The sequence below is a fragment of the Panthera leo genome, chromosome A2 (genome assembly GCF_018350215.1).
Source record: "Panthera leo isolate Ple1 chromosome A2, P.leo_Ple1_pat1.1, whole genome shotgun sequence".
NCBI classification, from domain to species: Eukaryota; Metazoa; Chordata; class Mammalia; order Carnivora; family Felidae; genus Panthera; species Panthera leo.
The window spans coordinates 3,654,963-3,671,950 of NC_056680.1; the positions used below are offsets into that span (position 1 = coordinate 3,654,963).

General features: G+C 61.1%; 1 protein-coding gene across 5 annotated transcripts in view; it reads left to right on the forward strand.

Moving 5' to 3' along the window:
* The window catches only part of UHRF1 (ubiquitin like with PHD and ring finger domains 1), a 37,099-nt gene extending 21,753 nt beyond the window's left edge, over positions 1 to 15,346 (forward strand). For 4 of the 5 annotated variants that reach the window (XM_042928083.1, XM_042928084.1, XM_042928085.1 and 1 more), the window contains exons 6-17: positions 498 to 598; positions 718 to 904; positions 1,494 to 1,617; positions 2,043 to 2,150; positions 2,434 to 2,538; positions 3,340 to 3,446; positions 6,433 to 6,595; positions 6,676 to 6,813; positions 8,481 to 8,640; positions 8,713 to 8,870; positions 10,547 to 10,651; positions 13,792 to 15,346. In XM_042928083.1, coding sequence (XP_042784017.1) covers positions 498 to 598; positions 718 to 904; positions 1,494 to 1,617; positions 2,043 to 2,150; positions 2,434 to 2,538; positions 3,340 to 3,446; positions 6,433 to 6,595; positions 6,676 to 6,813; positions 8,481 to 8,640; positions 8,713 to 8,870; positions 10,547 to 10,651; positions 13,792 to 13,938 — 1,603 coding nt within the window. In that variant the 3' untranslated portion in view covers positions 13,939 to 15,346. The remainder of the gene's footprint in view (positions 1 to 497; positions 599 to 717; positions 905 to 1,493; positions 1,618 to 2,042; positions 2,151 to 2,433; positions 2,539 to 3,339; positions 3,447 to 6,432; positions 6,596 to 6,675; positions 6,814 to 8,480; positions 8,641 to 8,712; positions 8,871 to 10,546; positions 10,652 to 13,791) is intronic. The other variant, XM_042928082.1, reaches the window with a different exon arrangement.
* The last annotated feature ends 1,642 nt before the right edge of the window (positions 15,347 to 16,988 follow it).

Genomic DNA, 16,988 nt, shown 5'->3' on the forward strand with positions numbered 1-16,988 from the left:
GCTTCGGATTCTGTGTCTCCCTCTCTCTCTGCCCCTCCCCTGCTCCTGCTCTGTTCCTGGAAAAAAAAAAAAAAAAAAGAGCCAGACACTTAACTAAAGCACCCTGGCGCCCCTTACTGGGGGTCCCTTTAAGCTATCAGAGTTTTCCTAGTCTGAGATCAGGAAATTGAATCAGACTTTACCTGTAGGTTTTGTATGTGGGGCCTAACTCGATCGGTCTTGCCTGCCGCAAGGTTAGACATTATTTGCTCAGACTCATCACGTGATGAAACCCCGGTGTGTGTGTCGTTTCCATCTGGTTTCTGAGCCGGCAGGACTTGAGCTGGCGAGGGGAGGAGCTCCGTGGACGCTCGCGGCCCCCGCGGCCCCAGTAGCATTGGGACCAGAGCTGCCCGTGCACTCTGCGAGCCGCCGCGTTAGGTGGCAGGGTCCCCGCCGAGGCCCCCGGGGCGGGTCCGCCAGCGGGACCGGTCTCGCTAACGGCTTCCGCCTCACAGGGACGATTCTCTCAATGACTGTCGGATCATCTTCGTGGACGAGGTGTTCAAGATCGAGCGCCCGGGCGAGGGGAGCCCCGTGGTGGAAAACCCGATGAGAAGTGAGTTCGGGCCCCGCCCCACCGCGTGTTCCGCGTCGGGCGTGGGGTGGGGGGGCGCCTCCCGTCCCCAACGTGCCCGGCCGGCGCCGCCCGCGCTGAGCCCGCCGTCCCGTGCGCAGGGAAGAGCGGGCCCTCGTGCAGGCACTGCAGAGACGACGAGAACAAGGCCTGCCGCGTGTGCGCCTGCCACCTGTGCGGGGGCAAGCAGGACCCGGACAAGCAGCTCATGTGCGACGAGTGCGACATGGCCTTCCACACCTACTGCCTGCGCCCGCCCCTCAGCAGCATCCCCAAGGAGGACGAGTGGTGAGCGGGCGGGCCGGGGCTGGGCTGGGGGGGGGGGGGGCGGTGTCACGGCACGTCTGGAGCGCGGCCTCTCGGCCACCGCGCTCGCGTCGACGTGGACGGGGCGGTGGCGACGGGCTCGGCTCCGGGCGGGGGACCCCCCCCCCCCCAACCTGTTCGGGCTCGGTGCCGCCGCTCCTCGTGGCTGTCGTTCGCACACCTCGCCCTCGCCGGGGTGGGGAAACCGAGTCTGCGGCCGCGAGCAGGTGCCCGTCGAGCGTCCCCGCGTGTGTCCCGTATCCCAGCCGGGTTTGCCCTCGTCGTCGGGAGGCCCCGGGAATTCCCGTGGGAGAGGGACGAGCGTCTGCCGTCCAGTAGAACGTTCCGGGGCGAGGGGAACGTTCCGCCCTGCCCTGCCCTGCCCGGTGGGGTCGCTCGCCACGCGTGAGCCGTGAGCGGGGCTTCTCGTTTATCGCGCTGGCGTCGAAATGGAAACGCCCCCCCTCCCCCAGCGCAGGATGGCAGGGAGTCGGGGAGCCAGCGTGTCCGCGGTGTGGGGCCCGAGGGCGGGGCCGGGCGCGGGCCGGAGGTGACGCCCCTGCCGTCGCAGGTATTGCCCCGAGTGTCGGAACGACGCCAGCGAGGTGGTGCTGGCCGGGGAGAAGCTGAAAGAGAGCAAGAAGAAGGCGAAGATGGCATCGGCCACGTCCTCCTCCCAGCGGGACTGGGGCAAGGTGAGGCGGCCCCGCCCCGCCCCGCCCCGCCCCGCCCCCTCGCCCCGCCCCCTCGCCCCGCCCCCTCGCCCCGCCCCCTCGCCCCGCCCCCTCGCCCCGCCCCCTCGCCCCGCCCCCTCGCCCCGCCCCCTCGCCCCGCCCCCTCGCCCCGCCCCCTCGCCCCGCCCCCTCGCCCCGCCCCCTCGCCCCGCCCCCTCGCCCCGCCCCCTCGCCCCGCCCCCTCGCCCCGCCCCCTCGCCCCGCCCCCTCGCCCCGCCCCCTCGCCCCGCCCCCTCGCCCCGCCCCCTCGCCCCGCCCCCTCGCCCCGCCCCCTCGCCCCGCCCCCTCGCCCCGCCCCCTCGCCCCGCCCCCTCGCCCCGCCCCCTGCCGCCCTTCCTGGCCCGCCAGCGCTCAAACTGCTCTTGCCTCTGTTTCCGGATGGACAGGGCATGGCGTGCGTGGGCCGTACCAAGGAGTGCACCATCGTCCCGTCCAACCACTACGGACCCATCCCGGGGATCCCCGTGGGCACCATGTGGAGGTTCAGAGTCCAGGTACCCCTGACTTCCTGGGCTCTGGGGCCTCAGAGGCCCCCCGCCCCTGGGCGAGGGCCACCCCGAGGGAAGGCGGCAGGGCTGGGCTTCAGGCCGGTTCCTTCCAGGGTGTGGCTCAGACTCGGGTGTCTGAGGGAGAGGCTCTCCTAACGGGTGATGACGCCTTTGGCAGAAGAGTCCCGCCGCTGGCTTTGAAAGTGGGAGGGAGCCAGGGCGGTGGGGTTGAGCGTCTCTGTCGCGGCCAGTCCCGAGGGCGCCATTTATTTCTCGGTGATCGTTGTAGGTCAGCGAGTCAGGGGTCCATCGACCTCACGTGGCGGGCATCCACGGCCGGAGCAACGACGGGGCTTACTCCCTGGTCCTGGCCGGGGGATACGAGGACGACGTGGTGAGTGGGGGGGAGATGGCCTGGAGTCATAAAACAAAACTGTGGGAAATGCACATAAACTTCATCATCGCCACCATCTCTAAGCGCACAGCTCAGCGGCATCAGGCACACACACGCTCTTCTACGGCCGCCCCTGCCGTCTGTCTCCAGATCCTTCCATGTCCCAATCTGGGACTCTGTCCCCATGAAGCACGGACTCCCCCCGCCGGCTCCCGCCATCCATCCACTCTCTGACTCTGTGGATGGGACTCCTCTGGGGACCCCCTGTGCGTGGGGTCACGCGGGACGTGTCCTTCTCCGTCCGGCTCCTGTCACTGCGCACGGTGTCCTCCGGGTCCGTCCACGCGGTGGCAGGCGGCAGGACGTCCTTCCTTCCCGAGGCTGGGTCATGTTCCGGCGTGTGGATGGACACACTGTTAATCCTTCATCCGCCAACGGACGCTGGGGTTGTTTGCACGTTTAGCTGTTGTGGACCGTGCTTCCCTGAGCGTGGGTGTGCAAACACCTTCTCAAGGCCCCGTTTTCAGTTCTTTGGGGCCTAGACCCAGGAGTGGGACCTGCCGCTTCGTATGGCAGTTTTGTTTTTAACTTTTCAAGGAACCTTCGTACCCTTTTCCATCGTGGCTGTGCCAGTTTGCGTTCTTACTCGTCCCTCACGGCGTCCCGATTTGTCCACGTCCCTGTCTGCACTCGTCACGTTCTGTGTCTCTGTTGACATCCTAACGGGCATGTGTGGGTTTGTTTTCAGTGGAGTCTGTGCTCCTGTGTGTGGAGGGCTCAGCCTGTCCTTCTCTGTTTCAGGACCACGGGAATTCTTTCACGTACACGGGCAGCGGTGGTCGAGATCTTTCTGGCAACAAGAGGACCGCGGAGCAGTCTTGTGATCAGAAGCTCACGAACACCAACAGGTCTGCCGAAGCGGGTTTTCTTACTTCTTCACCAGCTGTGCCTCCGCCTCGTCCTGTGGCAGCTGCACAGGGGTGGGGTTGGTTCTGTTTTGGGGTGTCCTGTCCAGGAAGTTAGCGTCCCATTAAGAGTGCGGTGGAGGGGCACCTGGGTGGCTCAGTGGGTTAAGCGTCCAACCTCAACTCGGGTCATGATCTCGCGGTTCGTGAGTTGTAGCCCCGCCTGTCGGGCTCTGTGCTGTCAGCACAGAGCCTGCTTCGGGTCCTGTCTCTCTCTCTCTCTGCCCCTCCCCTGCTCACGTGTGCGCGTTCTCTCTCTCTTTCTCAAAAGTAAACAAACATTAAAAAAAGTCTGCCATTTAAAAAAAAGGAAAAGTGGTAGAATGTAGGGATGACGAACATCCGTTTTTTTTACCTTCCTTTTGCTAAAGTCCTTCAGATGTGTTAAAGCAAACTTTTTCCCTAAAAGGCCAGATGATAGGTATTTTTGGCTTTGTGGGCCGCATGGTCTCTGTTGTAACCATCCAGTGCTGCCATCGTGGCACAAAAGCAGCCTCAGAGCCCGTGTAAATGAATAAGCATGGTTGTGTTTCAGCAAAACTTTATTTGCAAAACCGAGTGGCGGGCCAGTGATTGCCGACCCCGCACTGTAGATTGGCAACGGATTTTATAAGCACAAAAAGCATCTTGAAACCGAGAAAATGACAAGAGATGCGATGACCTAAATGTTACACGTTGCATCAATAAAACCCATATGTAGCATGAAAAGGCAGATGACTATTTGGGGGACAAGTCTGCTACGGACATGGTACGTGATGGCTGTGTTCTCGTCTATAAAGAGCTGTTGCAGATCAATAAGAAAAACTAATAGGGAATCGCAAAAGACAGATCGTTCACAAAGGAAACGCACATCCTTAATGACCACGAAAGCTTACTCCGTGTTGGTAATCAGAGAATACAGATTGAAGCGATGGTAAACTATTTTTTTCCCCTGTAAAATTGGCCAAAACCTCTAACATGTTGAGAAATGTCAAGACCGAGACTAGCGTTCCACCGTTGGTAGAAATACAGATGCGGGGGCGCCTGGGTGGCTCTGTTGGTTAAGCATCTGACTCTGGCTCAGGTCATGGTCTCAGGGTTCGGGAGTTCGAGCCCCATATTGGGTGAACTTAAGCCCTGCTTTGGGATTCTCCTTCCCTCCCTCTCTCTCTCTCTCTGTCTCTCTCTCTGCCCCTCGCTCATTTGCGCTCTCTCAAAAATAAAAAAGAAACACAGGTGGGTGCCACCTTCTGGGAAAGTTATCTATATGTATAGAGAGCCTTGAAAACGTTCCTATCCGTGACCCCGTTTGGAAGTGTGTTTGTGAGACACGAGAGCATGAAAATCTTATGTGTGATGACCTGTGTATATTTTTAAGATTTTCTTTTTAAAGTTTATTTTTTGGGGAGAGAGAGCGTGCGCGCGTGCATGAGTGGGGACGGGGTGGAGAGGGGGAGACAGAACTCCAAGCAGGCTCCGTGATGTCAGTGCAGAGCCCGACGTGGGGCTTGAATTCACGAACCGCGAGATCGTGACCTAAGCCGAAATCAGGAGTCAGATACCTAGCCGACTGAGCTCCTCCCCTCCCCCCCACACCTCTATACGTAGTGACACTTATCATGCCGTTGTCTAAAATCGCAGAATTCAGGGGGCCTGGGTGGCTCATTCGGTGAAGCGTCCGACTTCAGCTCAGGTCACGATGTCGAGGCTGGTGGGTTCGAGCCCCAAGTCGGGCTCTGCGCTGGTGATGCGGAGCCTGCTGGGGATCCTCTCTGTCCCTCCCCGCTCGTGTGCTTTCTCCCCCTCTCCCCCCCTCTCTCAGATAAATAAACTTAAGTAAATAAAGAAAATCGCAGAACAAGTAACTAAATACGGCGGGGGGGGGGGGGGGTGCTTTGTTACACAGTTATTTGTCTAGTGGAGTACCTTAGTTTCAGTGGCTGTTGGGAGCCGTGTTCAGGAAAGCCTGGACAGTGTGGGGACTGCCCTGAGCTCACTTTCGGGATGAGAGCTGGACCCACGCCTCTGTAGTCATCCTCAGGAAGCGTGTGTCCACAGCAGCTCGTCTCTCCTTCTGAGCCACGAAGACGCTGCCGGTCGTCCGTGCTGAGCCTGACCCCCGGTCCGCCTGTCCCGGGGCCTCCGTGCCCCTCGGTGGGACGGGCCTCCCAGCCCCGCGTGGCTTCGCACACCTCCGCGTGGTGTGTTCGTGTCCTGCGCCTCCTCCTGTCATAAAACACCACAAGCGGGTGGTTCGTAAAACAACAGGAATTCGTTCTTGCGTAATTCTGGAGCCCAAACCCTGAAATCCCGGGGTCGGCAGGGCCGTGCTTCCTGTGAAGCCTGTGGGGGAGCATCCCCCCCCCCCCGCCCCCCGGCCCGGCCTCTTCCAGCTGCTGGCAGCCGCTGGCGGTCTCTGGTGTCCCGTGGCTTGTGGGTGCGTCCCTCCAGCCTTTGCCTCCTTCACGTGGGCTTCTCCCCCGGGTGCTGTGCCTCCGTTCCTTTTTCCTTTTTTTTTTTTTTAACTAATGTTTTTAAAGCTCTTAAAACTTATTTTGAGAGAGACAGCAAGCGGGGGAGGGGCGGAGAGACAGAGAGAGACCGAATCCCAAGTGGGGCTCTGCACGCTCAGCCCAGAGCCGGACCCGGGGCTCGACCTCGCGAAACATGAGATCATTCATGGCCTGAGCCGAGACCAAGAGTCGGATGCTGAACCGACTGAGCCACCCAGACACCACCCCCACCCCCCCACCCCCGCCCCGTACCCTTTTCCCATAAGGACAGTCAGGGCCACACTAGCCCACTCTGATCTCTTTTGAACCTGACCCCCATCTGCCACACCCTCTTTCCAGAGAAGGTCAGGCCCGCGCCCTAGCGGCGAGAGCGTGAGCCTCTCTTTCACGGGGACGCCGGCCGGCCTCTCCCTCACGGGGCCTCGCTCTCCCCACAGGGCGCTGGCCCTGAACTGCAGCGCCCCCATCAACGACCGCAAAGGGGCCGAGGCCAAGGACTGGCGGTCGGGGAAGCCGGTGCGGGTCGTGCGGAACGTCAAGGGTCGGAAGCACAGCAAGTACGCCCCCGCCGAGGGCAACCGGTACGACGGCATCTACAAGGTGAGCGGCCCTGCCTGCCCCCGCCGGCCCCGCGCGGCCCCCGACCCCACACGGTGCTGACGCGGCCGCGCTGCCCGCAGGTCGTGCGGTACTGGCCGGAGAAGGGCAAGTCCGGCTTCCTGGTGTGGCGCTACCTGCTCCGGCGGGACGACGCGGAACCCGGTCCCTGGACGAAGGAGGGGAAGGACCGGATCAAGAAGCTGGGGCTGACCATGCAGGTGCGTCCGGGCCGGGCCTGCCGTCTCTCGCCTGGGAGCCCCGCTCTGGACTCCTCTGGCCTAATGCCTGCGGAGCCAGGAGCTGCCCCGCGACGCGCCTCGTCTTCCCGGCCGGTCGCTGGGGATCGGGGCAGAGCCTGCCTCAGGGAGCTTCGGGCAGCGAGGGCCCGGCCAGTGGGGGCCTGCCTTCCCGGCCGGAAGCTCCCCCAGGTTCCTGTGATCTTAAATGACTTCCGGGCACCTGGTTGCCCCTCGCGGGCTGTACCCTTGGGATCGTTCAGCCCGTGGATTTTGGGGGTGGGCGGGTGGTGTTTGTGTGCGTGGTTCGAGGGTGGAGGACCACACTTCCTTGTGCGAGCCGTGTTCCGGGAGGGGTTCGTGTGAAATCCGCGCGGAACCCGGTTTCCTCCTTTTCGCCAGGCTCCACGGCGCCCCCCAGGCAAACCCACAAAACCCGTGTGACGTGGGGAGGGGTATGCCCTCCGAGCACTCGCTCACCTCCGCCCAGCAGCCGGGGCGCCCACCTCCCGATCCCATCTCCCAGGGCTCACCCGGTGCGGGGCACGCCTTTGCTGCACCATAATTATGGCTTTTCTGTTCGCTACGGCGAGTCTCTACAGCTGATAAGTCGGTGTGGGACTATTTAAGGAATCTTAATTGCCACTGAGAATCAGATGCCCCCCCGCCCTCCGCCGAGGGTCACCAAAGAGTCGTCTTCTGAACGTGATGTTTGTACCTCGGAGAATTTCAGAGGCTAAGGAACGGGAGAGGGAAACAGCCAGGGGACGGGAACACCCGCTCCCGGAATATTCACGACTTAACGATTGCGTTCCTAAAGAAGCTTGTCGATCTCTTGATGAAACCCCAGAAAGTCCCACAGGACTGTAGGTGCCTCGGAGATGGGGTTCTAACTCAGTAATGCCTGTCAGACCCCAGAGGAGCCCCAGACTCCTCTAAATTGGGTTGGCGAGCAAGGGCCCTGAGGCCACTTCTTTGTAAATGAAGTTCTCCCGGGGCGCCCCCTATCGTTCCGGGGCCTCAGCGGGGCTCCGAAGGCAGAAATCCTGCCTGGCGCCTGGGGAGGGGAGGAGTTTGCCCACCTCTGAATGAAACAGGGTTGCCTGGGTGGCTCAGCTGGCCGAGCGTCCAACTTCTGTTCGGGTCTTTATCCCACGGTTCTTGGGTTCGAGCCCCGCGTCCTCAGTGCGGAGCCTGCTTTGAATCCTCCCTTGCTCTGCCCCTCCCCCGCTTGCTCGTGTGCTCTCTCTCTTTGTCCCTCTCCCACTTGCTTGCACGCTCTCTCTCTCTCTCAAAAAGAAATAAACATTTAACAAAAGTAAATCGCGAGGGTGATAATTAGACTCTCATTTGCTGGAGCTGCTGTGCAGCGTTTTCCAGGCGTCCCCTCGTCGACCGCTTCCCCTCCACCCCGTCAGGGCCACGCTGCTCCCTCCGCCCTCTTATTCCCGAGAAGTTGGACAGTTGGCGGTGCATTTGCCCGAGGCTCCCTGGAGGCTGAGCCGGGAGAGGGAGTCCGAGGCTTGGAGGCCAGGGCGGGGACCGGGGACGGAATGTCGATGGGGTGAGGTGGCAGAAAGGACGCCGGCCGAGGTGGCCCCCGGTCCGCGGACCCCGTGCTGCTCACCGCCCGACTTGACCCTTTGCAGTACCCGGAAGGCTACCTGGAGGCCCGGGCCAGGAGGGAGAAGGAGAAGGAGAACAGCAAGAGGGAGGCCAAGGAGGAGGACGAGGACGAGGACGAGGACGAGGAGGGGGGCTTTACCTCCCCCAAGAAGGGCAAGGGCAAGCGGAAGTGCAAGTCCGGAGGTAGGTGTCTCTGCGGGCGGCGCCCACGTGCGCGCTCGGCCGCCCGCCCTCACCCACTCCGCTCTGTCCCAGCAGGGGGCAAGACCGGCGCTGGGTCCCCGCGAGGGACACCTAAGAAAAGCAAGGTGGAGCCCTATAGCCTCACGGCCCAGCAGAGCAGCCTCATCAAGGAGGACGAGAACAACACTAAGCTGTGGAGCGAGATCCTGAAGTCGCTCAAAGACGGGCCGGTGAGCGCCCCCCCCCCCCCCCCCCCCACTCGCCCGGCCTGGGCGGCCTCTCCCCTCACCCTTGATTACCTGACGGGTAGAGATAGTTCAGCATCATCACCACGTTCAGTGCACGGCTCAGCGGCCTCAGGCACACGCACGCTGTCGCTGTCGTGCAGCCGCCCCCGCCACCCGTCTCCAGAACTTTCCATCTCCCCAGACTGAGCCTCTGTTCCCGTGACGTGCTGACTCGCCCGCCCCCCCCACCCCCGGCTCCCACCATCTACTCTCTGTCTCTGTGGACGGGATTCCTCTAGGGACCCCCTGTGCGTGCGGTCACGTGGGACGTTCTTTCTGTGTCTGGCTTCTGTCCCTGCACACAGCAGTGCAAAGCAAATACGCCCCCGCCGAGGGGGCACGTCCCCAGCTTTCCCCTCTCGGGCATAGTCCCAGGCGCCGGATCGTCAGGTCAGTCTGTGCTCAGCTTTCTAAGGAACCGCCAAACCAGGCCCGTCTGTTTTCGGTCCTCCTGCTCTGAGTGCAGCAAATGACACGGACGGGTCACTGAAAGCGAGCAGCCCGGTGGCCCCCGACCGCGGCCTGTGCCTCGCTCTCCAGAGTCCTTTATGTACGCTCAGGGCCTGCCTGTCGACTCTGATGTCCTCTTTTCGTTTGTCGTGCTTTTTTGAGTTTCTTTGTTTGGGGAGAGAGCGAGCGAGCAGAGGAAGGACAGGGAGACCGTGAAAGAGAGAATCCCACGCAGGCTCCACGCTGTGGGTGCAGAGCTCGATGTGGGGGTTGAGCTCACGAACCGTGGGATTGTGAGCAGGAGCCAGGTGTTTCACCGACTGAGCCACCCCGGCTCTTGGTCCCGGTCATCCTGTCTCGGGGCCTTCGCCCTCACGGTCCCTCGGCCGCGAGGACCTTCCCCCGAAGTGCTCCTGCTCAGGACTCCTGCGGCGGCCGTGACGAATGACCACGGAGTTGGGAGCTCGTAGCAACACAAACCCTCATTCTCTCGCAGTTCTGGAGGGCAGAAGCCCGGATGAGTGCCTAGGGGCCAAAGCCAGGTGCGGGCAGGGCCGGCTCCTTCCAGAAGCTCCAGGGCCGGACCCATTTCCCGTGCTTCCCCGGCGTCTGCAAATGCCGCGTCCTTGGGCCCCACACGTCGCTCCGGGCCCCGCCTCCCTCTCACAGGGACCCTTGTGATGACGTGGGGCCAGCTGGATAACTCAGGGCAGTGTCCCGTCTCAGCGTCCCTAACCCCGTCTGCAAAGTCCCATTAGCTTCACGAGGTGACACCACAAGTCCCGGGATTCAGATGTGGCGTCTTGGGGGCCGTGACCCAGCCGGCCGTGTGTCGTCCTCCCGGTCGCCTTTCTCCTTGCAGCGTCCCGGGGCAGCCCCTCCCCGGCTGCCCGCCGCCCTCCCAGCTCTGCTGCGGCGTCCCGGCCCCGCCTGTCCCATCTTTGGTCCCCCTCCCCCGGCCTCTGAGCTCCACGTTGACAGGCCTTGTTCTGCGGCCCCCAGCGGTGGACCCCGACGCCCAAGCAGCCGCTGACGAGCCCACCCCGGACTCGGGGCCTCTCGGGGCCACTGTTTTCTTGTGTTAACCGGGGGCGGGCAACAGGTGCCTCCGCCCTGGGTGGGCGTGCCGGTCAGAGGTGGGCTCGGCTCACACGCTCTCCTTCCTCCAGTTCCAGAAGTTCCTGAGTAAAGTGGAGGAGACGTTCCAGTGCATTTGCTGCCAAGAGCTGGTGTTTCGCCCCATCACGACCGTGTGCCAGCACAACGTGTGCAAGGTGAGCGGGGCGGCCGCGGGCCGGGCCGGAAGCTGCTGAAGGGACTGCCCGCGCCTGCTGCCATGCTGCCACCCCCTGGCACGGGGGCTTTGCTGCCACGTGCTCCAGGCGCCCAGGCTGCCTGGGGCCTGGTCGTGGCTGTCCAGGTGGCCTCCCGGCCTTTGTCCCGGGCTGCCGTCACCCCCCTGCCCTGCACCTCATCCTCCCGTGCCTCTGGCGTGCTGCAGAGTAAAACTGGGGACCTAGGCCGCCGCTGCCCACCTCCCTGTGGCCTGAAGCCATAGGGGCCCTATGCCTGTCTCTCCAGCAGGCCCTCGCCTGCCTGCCTTGGGAGTGTTCTCTGGTCCTCCCTCCCCTGGAACATTCTCCCCCAACCCCGACCGTGGCTGTGGGTCCGGGGCGGGAAGGGCGGGCAGGAGGGAGGGCTTCCTAGTGGAGGCAGCATCCCAGGTAGGCAGAGCGGCAGGGGCAGGAGCCTGGACGGGCAGGCAGCGGGGGCCTCGAGGGGACGAGGGGTGGGAGGTGGGGCCGGAGGGTAGTCCGTCTTAGGAGGGTGGGCGGGAGGGGAACCTGGGAGGGGCCGAGACAGGGTGGGCGGGGGCGTCCCGGGCACTGTGGGGTGGGGGGGGGGCTACCGGCATCCCTGGCCCCGCCCACTCGGTTCCCTGAGGCACCCCCAGTCCTGACAGCCACAGCTATCCCCGACACCACCCAGCGTCCCCCGGAGGCAGAGTCGCTCGGTGGGGTGGGTCGTTCTGCCGCGTCTTCTGGTCAGAGTCGGTTGGTAGGGACTTCAGTGCGACGCGGGCAGGCAGTTTGAGAACAGGCTGTCCCCGCCTCCCGAGCGCCCTGCCCTGGCTGTCTGAGTTGCCGGCCTCCTTTCTCGCCTTCGGGCCGTCTCTGTGCAGGCCTCAGTGTTAGCCGTCACGCCAGGGGAGGGGCTCAGACCGCCAAGCAGTGTGGCGGGTCAGGCCCTTCGCTTTTCCATCCCTGGGCCCCGCTGTCCTGCCTCGTGGCCCGATCGGTGCCTTCAGCCGTGTGGCCGGGGAGAGATGCCCCGTGTGTCCCAAGCAAGGCTCTGCCCCTCCCAGCTGTGTGGCCTTGGAGAGCCACCCGGCCACTCTGAGCCTCAGTGGACTCGGTGCAAAGGAATGGAGTGACACCTTCAGACTCCAGGTGACAGGTGCTGTGCTCCAGGTCAGGCCACAGAGAAGGAGCGGATGTGGGGGGTCTGGCCGCGAGCCTCGCCGTGGAGCCGGCGTGGGTGCCGTGGATGGACGGGCTGCTGGCACGTGGGTCTGTCCCCGCTGCTGATCCCTGGCAAGAACCTCCGCCTCGAGGGGTGGGGGGGAGGGGTGCTACAGGAAGGCGGCCTTGGCCCCCACGTCCTAGCATCTGATTTTGGTTGGTTTGTTTTCTTTGACGTCTACTCATTTTTGAGCGAGAGAGAGTGCGCGTGAGCAAGTGGGGGAGGGGCAGAGAGGGGGGAGACCCCGGATCCAACGTGGGCTCGATGGTGGGGCTTGAACTTACAAACCGTGACACCTTGACCTGAGCCACAAAGTCAGTCCACCGACTGAGCCACCCAGGTGCCCTGACTTTGGTTTTACTTGATTAAAAAATTATCTTATTGTCATAAAATGCCCACAATGTAAAACTTGCCTTATTCACCATCTCTAAGCGCACAGCTCTCTGACATCAGGCACACCCACGCTGTCGTGCAGCCACCCCCACCCTCCATCTCCAGAACTTTCCGCCTCCCCAGACTGAGACCCTGCCCCCAGGAAGCACGGACTCCCCGCCCCCTGCCCCTCCCCTGGCTCCCACCATCCGCTCTCTGTCCCTGTGGACGGGACTCCTCTGGGGACCCCCTGTGCGTGGGGTCACGCGGGACGTGTCCTTCTGTGTCCGGCTCCTGTCACTGCGCGCGGTGTCCTCCGGGTCCGTCCACGCGGTGGCAGGCGGCAGGACGTCCTTCCTCCCTGAGGCTGGATGATATCCCAGCGTGTGGATGGACGCTTGGGGTGTTTCCATCTCGTGGCCGTCGTGAACAACGCAGCAGTCCACAGCCGGAATTTTGAGCGTGGACCCGAATCTTAGTCGTGTTTTTCGTCCCCGGAATCAGGGCCGTAGACCTTACTGGCAAGGATGCGGGAGTTTCGCGACTAAGACGGGAAGCCACAGGCTGCACACGGCGGTCGGATGTGCCGTGGCACCAGCAGGCCTTCTCCTGTGTCGAGTGTGTCCTTTCCCCCAGGCGCCCGACGCCATCCATCAGGGGTGCACGCCCACCGGTGCTCGCATCCCTGCATGCGGGGTCCCGGCCGGGTGCCTGGCGGCTCCGCTTGTGAGAGCGGGCGGCCGGCTCTCCCGGGCTGGTCCGCTGCTCCGCTCTCCCCACCCGGCTTCCTTCTCCAGCGGTCGCTCGGTTGAGAATCGAGTTGGAACCCAGACGGAAATCTGGCTCAGGGCCAGAGATCCTTCCTTCCCTTCCTCCCTGTCTCCCCACCAGCACACGTTTATGGAGCACGTACTACACGTGGGGGTCCTGTGCTTGGTGCTGGTGGGGACTGTCTGGTCCGTGTCCCACGAGGACATTCGTGGAAGAGGATTCCCGGAAGGTGGAAGGTGCCATTTTAAGACGGGGGGCGGGGGGAGGGTCTGGCTTCAGCTCAGGTCCTGATCTCACGTTCGTGAGTTTGAGCCCAGCATCGGGCTCAGTGGTGACCGTGCAGAGCTCACTTCGGATCCTGTCTCCCCCTCTCTGCCCGCCCCCTGCCCCCGCCAGCTTGTGCTCTCTCAAAAAAAAAAAAAAAGGTAGGGTGAGGGCCGCTTCTGACATTCGAGGGTCATCAAGGAAGGGCCCTCTGAGGAGGCGGCCCGAGCCGAGGCGTGGGTGCCAGGAGAGCCAGAGGACAGAGCTGAGGGGCAGCGCGACCTCAGTACCGAGGCCTGGAGGCCGGGACGAGCTTGGAGTCCGTGGGGAGCCCCGGGGAGGCCAGGCTAGAGGTAGAAAGCGAGACCGACGGTCAGGAGGGGCCTCCGGACCCCGTGAGATGTCGGTAATTGTCTCTGGCTCCGTCCTGGGGACGCGGGCGGCTGGCTCGGACGGTGCCGCTCACCCCCCCTCTGTCTTGCAGGATTGCCTGGACAGATCCTTCCGGGCGCAGGTGTTCAGCTGCCCGGCCTGCCGCTACGACCTGGGCCGGAGCTATGCCATGCAGGTGAACCAGCCGCTACAGGCCATCCTCAACCAGCTCTTCCCCGGCTACGGCAGCGGGCGGTGATCCTCAAACGCTTCTCGCCGGTAGTGTTTTTTTTGGAAAAAAAAAAAAAAAACAAAAAAAAAAAACGTGTCACAGGGGTCTTGGCCCCCTCTTTTGTTTTTAGTGGGCTTAACTTAAACAGGTAGCTTTTCCTCCACTCCCTAAAAAGCCTCGTCTTCCTGGTTTTGTTTTGTTTTGTTTTGTTTGGTTTGGTTTTGTTTTAACCGACACATTTCCCGGAGTTTGTATTACGGCTCGAAGAAAGAAGGAAAGAAAGTTGGACTTCTCAGTGTTGTGTTTTGGTTTTAGAAAAATACAAAGCCTGCAGTTTATCAGCAGAACAACAAACACAAACAATTTTTTCCGAAGATGGAATTCAAAACGCCTTGGCGCGAAGGCTGCTCGTGTTCCCGGCGCCAAGTTCCCAGAAGTTCCCGCCGCCGCCGAGCCAGAAGGCGCCCGGCCGCCCAGAACAGTCTTTTTCAAGGTGCGTGGCTTCGGCCTCCGAAGTTGAAAGCGAGCGCATCTCCCTGACCCGCGCGTCCTGTCGCCTAGAAGCCAGCAAGGCAGCGCCTGCTGGCGGCCCGGGGGTGGCCGGCCCCGCGTCACCCACAGGGAGGGTGACAAGAAGCGAGGAGCCCCCTCCGGCCCCGAAGCCATCCCCCAAGTTTGCTTTCACGTGGCAGCCGCCCCACGCAGAGCCCTCCTCCCCGGGGTGAGCGGACAGGAGTCGCCCCGAAGCCGCCGCCCCCGGACCTGGGCGCGGGGCTGGGCGGGCGGCCGAGTGCCCGCTGTCTCGTCTGCCGCGCCACGGAAGCGGACGTTCGAAGCCATGTTCAAGTGCCTTTGGGTCTTTTCTTCTGTTGGAAACGTGGGGCTCTCTTTTTAGCACTGAATTGTCGAAAATGCCAACCAGATCCTAAAACTGTGGTTAACCTGTTCTTCCCGATAGCGGGTGAGTGTTTGGGGGAGATTTCTTTTTTGTCCATCCTTTCCACTGAATTTTCAACTCCCCGATCGAGAATTCTAAGAGGGAATTTTTTTTAAGTACTTTTTTTCTGAATGAAATTTTTTTGTAGTTATTGTATATGTACCAAGAAAACTATAACTTAGGGTTTGGTTGTGTTTCTGGTTTTGTTTTGTTTTCTTTTCTTTTTTGGTTTTGTATTTTTTTTGGAATGATTTGTTAATTTTTCTAACTTTACCAAAGTTTGCAGCTTTTACCTCAATAGAACAGGAATATTTTAAATCCCATAACTGCAGACAAACTGGAGTGGTATCGTTTTAAAAAGTCTTTCTTTTTTCCTTATTATTAGGTTGTTAATGTATTAGGAAGAAACCGCGAAATCCTGTGTAGGCTTTTTCTAAACAGTTCAATATTCTTTGTCCAAATTTTAGATTCTTGGAATAAACGCCTTTTACAGATGCATTGGGTTGTGTCTTCTGTCGGCGGATGGTTTTGTGGTCTGCCAGGCGGGGACCTCTTCGGTTCCCCGTATTTCGCGTTCTGTTCACGAAAGCCCCAGGAAGACAGGCCTGGCAGGTGGCATCTGTCCCCTCCAGAGGAGAGGACGGACCGACGACAAGGCGGTGTGCCGTGATTGGGCTGGGACTTTTACAGGGCCCGCCAGCCCGAGCCGAGGGGCCGCATCCAGCCTTCCGGCTTGGAAGCAGGGCTCACTTCCTGCTCCCCAAGGTCAGGGGTACTGTTCCCGTTTACGTGTGAGGAAACGGACAGCCACCCCCTCCGTTAGGAGCTCGGCCTGAAGTCACACGATCCTAGAGAGGTCTCTGCGGGCCAGGGGGCTACTGACGGCCTGACACGCTCTCTTGTCTCCAGCAGAAGTTGGAGGTCAAGATGGTGACGGGTTAACCATCCACTGCAGGGAAGGGCGCAGCTGCCCCGTTTGGTCCTCGTTTGGTCCTCGCGATGCATCACGCGTGCCCTCGAAAGCATGCTGGGTGGGGGCGGGGCAGAGAGCTAAAGGGGCCGGGCTGCCTCGCGGGGCGAGGGGAATGTTCTAGGTTTGCTGATGGTTGTGCTCCTCTGCGGAAATACTCCAGTCCTTCGAGTTGTAACACTTGGCATGCGTCATTTTCGTGGTGTGTCAAATGTCAAGTGTGAACGCGCAGAGGAAGTGCCCCAGACGTGCCCCAGGCCAGCCCCCCAGCCCCCAGGGGCAGAGCACACGGAGGTGGGTTCGTGGTCGAGACTGTTGGCTTTTTGGACGTTTCTCTCATTTTAAAAGTCACGAACAACGTCTCTTGTTAAAAATTAGCGAAACCCAGGAAACTGTGGAAATGCCGGGCAGAAGCGATCACAATATTAGGCGTATTTCTTTCCTGGTTTGCTTTGGTTTTTATGGTTATGTAACCGCTTTATCGAGATACGCTTCGCGTTGCCCTCAAGTTCACCCGTTTAGAGTGTACAGTTAACTCGTTTTTAATATGTTCAGAGTCCCGCGACCATCACCTTTCGTTCCGGAACATTCTCACCCTAAAAAGGAATCCCATCCCCCTCTCCCGGCCCCCACGAGCCCCCTTCCCGTCCGTGGATGAGCCTGTTCGGGACGTTTCACACGTGTGAACTCCCACCCCGCGTGGCTTCTCGTGTCTGGTTCCCCCGCTGAGCGTCGTGCTTTCGGGGGTCTTCACATGGGAACACGTGTCACTGTTTCACTCCTTTTAAAGGCTGAATAATATTCCACTATACGGATTAACCACCCGTTTAAATCCACCCGGTTGACTTTGTTGTGATCTTTTTTTAAGTTTTTTATTCACTTTGAGAGAAAGTTTACGTGAAAGCGAGGGGAGGGGCCGAGAGAGGAGAGAGAGAATCCCAAGCAGGCCTTGCATCGCTGTCAGCACAAAACCTGACTCGGGCTCGAACCCATGAATGACGAGACCATGGCCTGAGCTGAGATGAAGAGTCAGACGCTTAACTGACTGCCCCCACCTGGTTGACTTCATTTTTCCTAATGTTTTTTTCTCAGTTTATTTATTTTGAGAGAGAGAGAGAGAGAGAGAGAGAGAGAGAGAGAGAATCCCAGGCAGGCTCCGAGCTGTCAGCA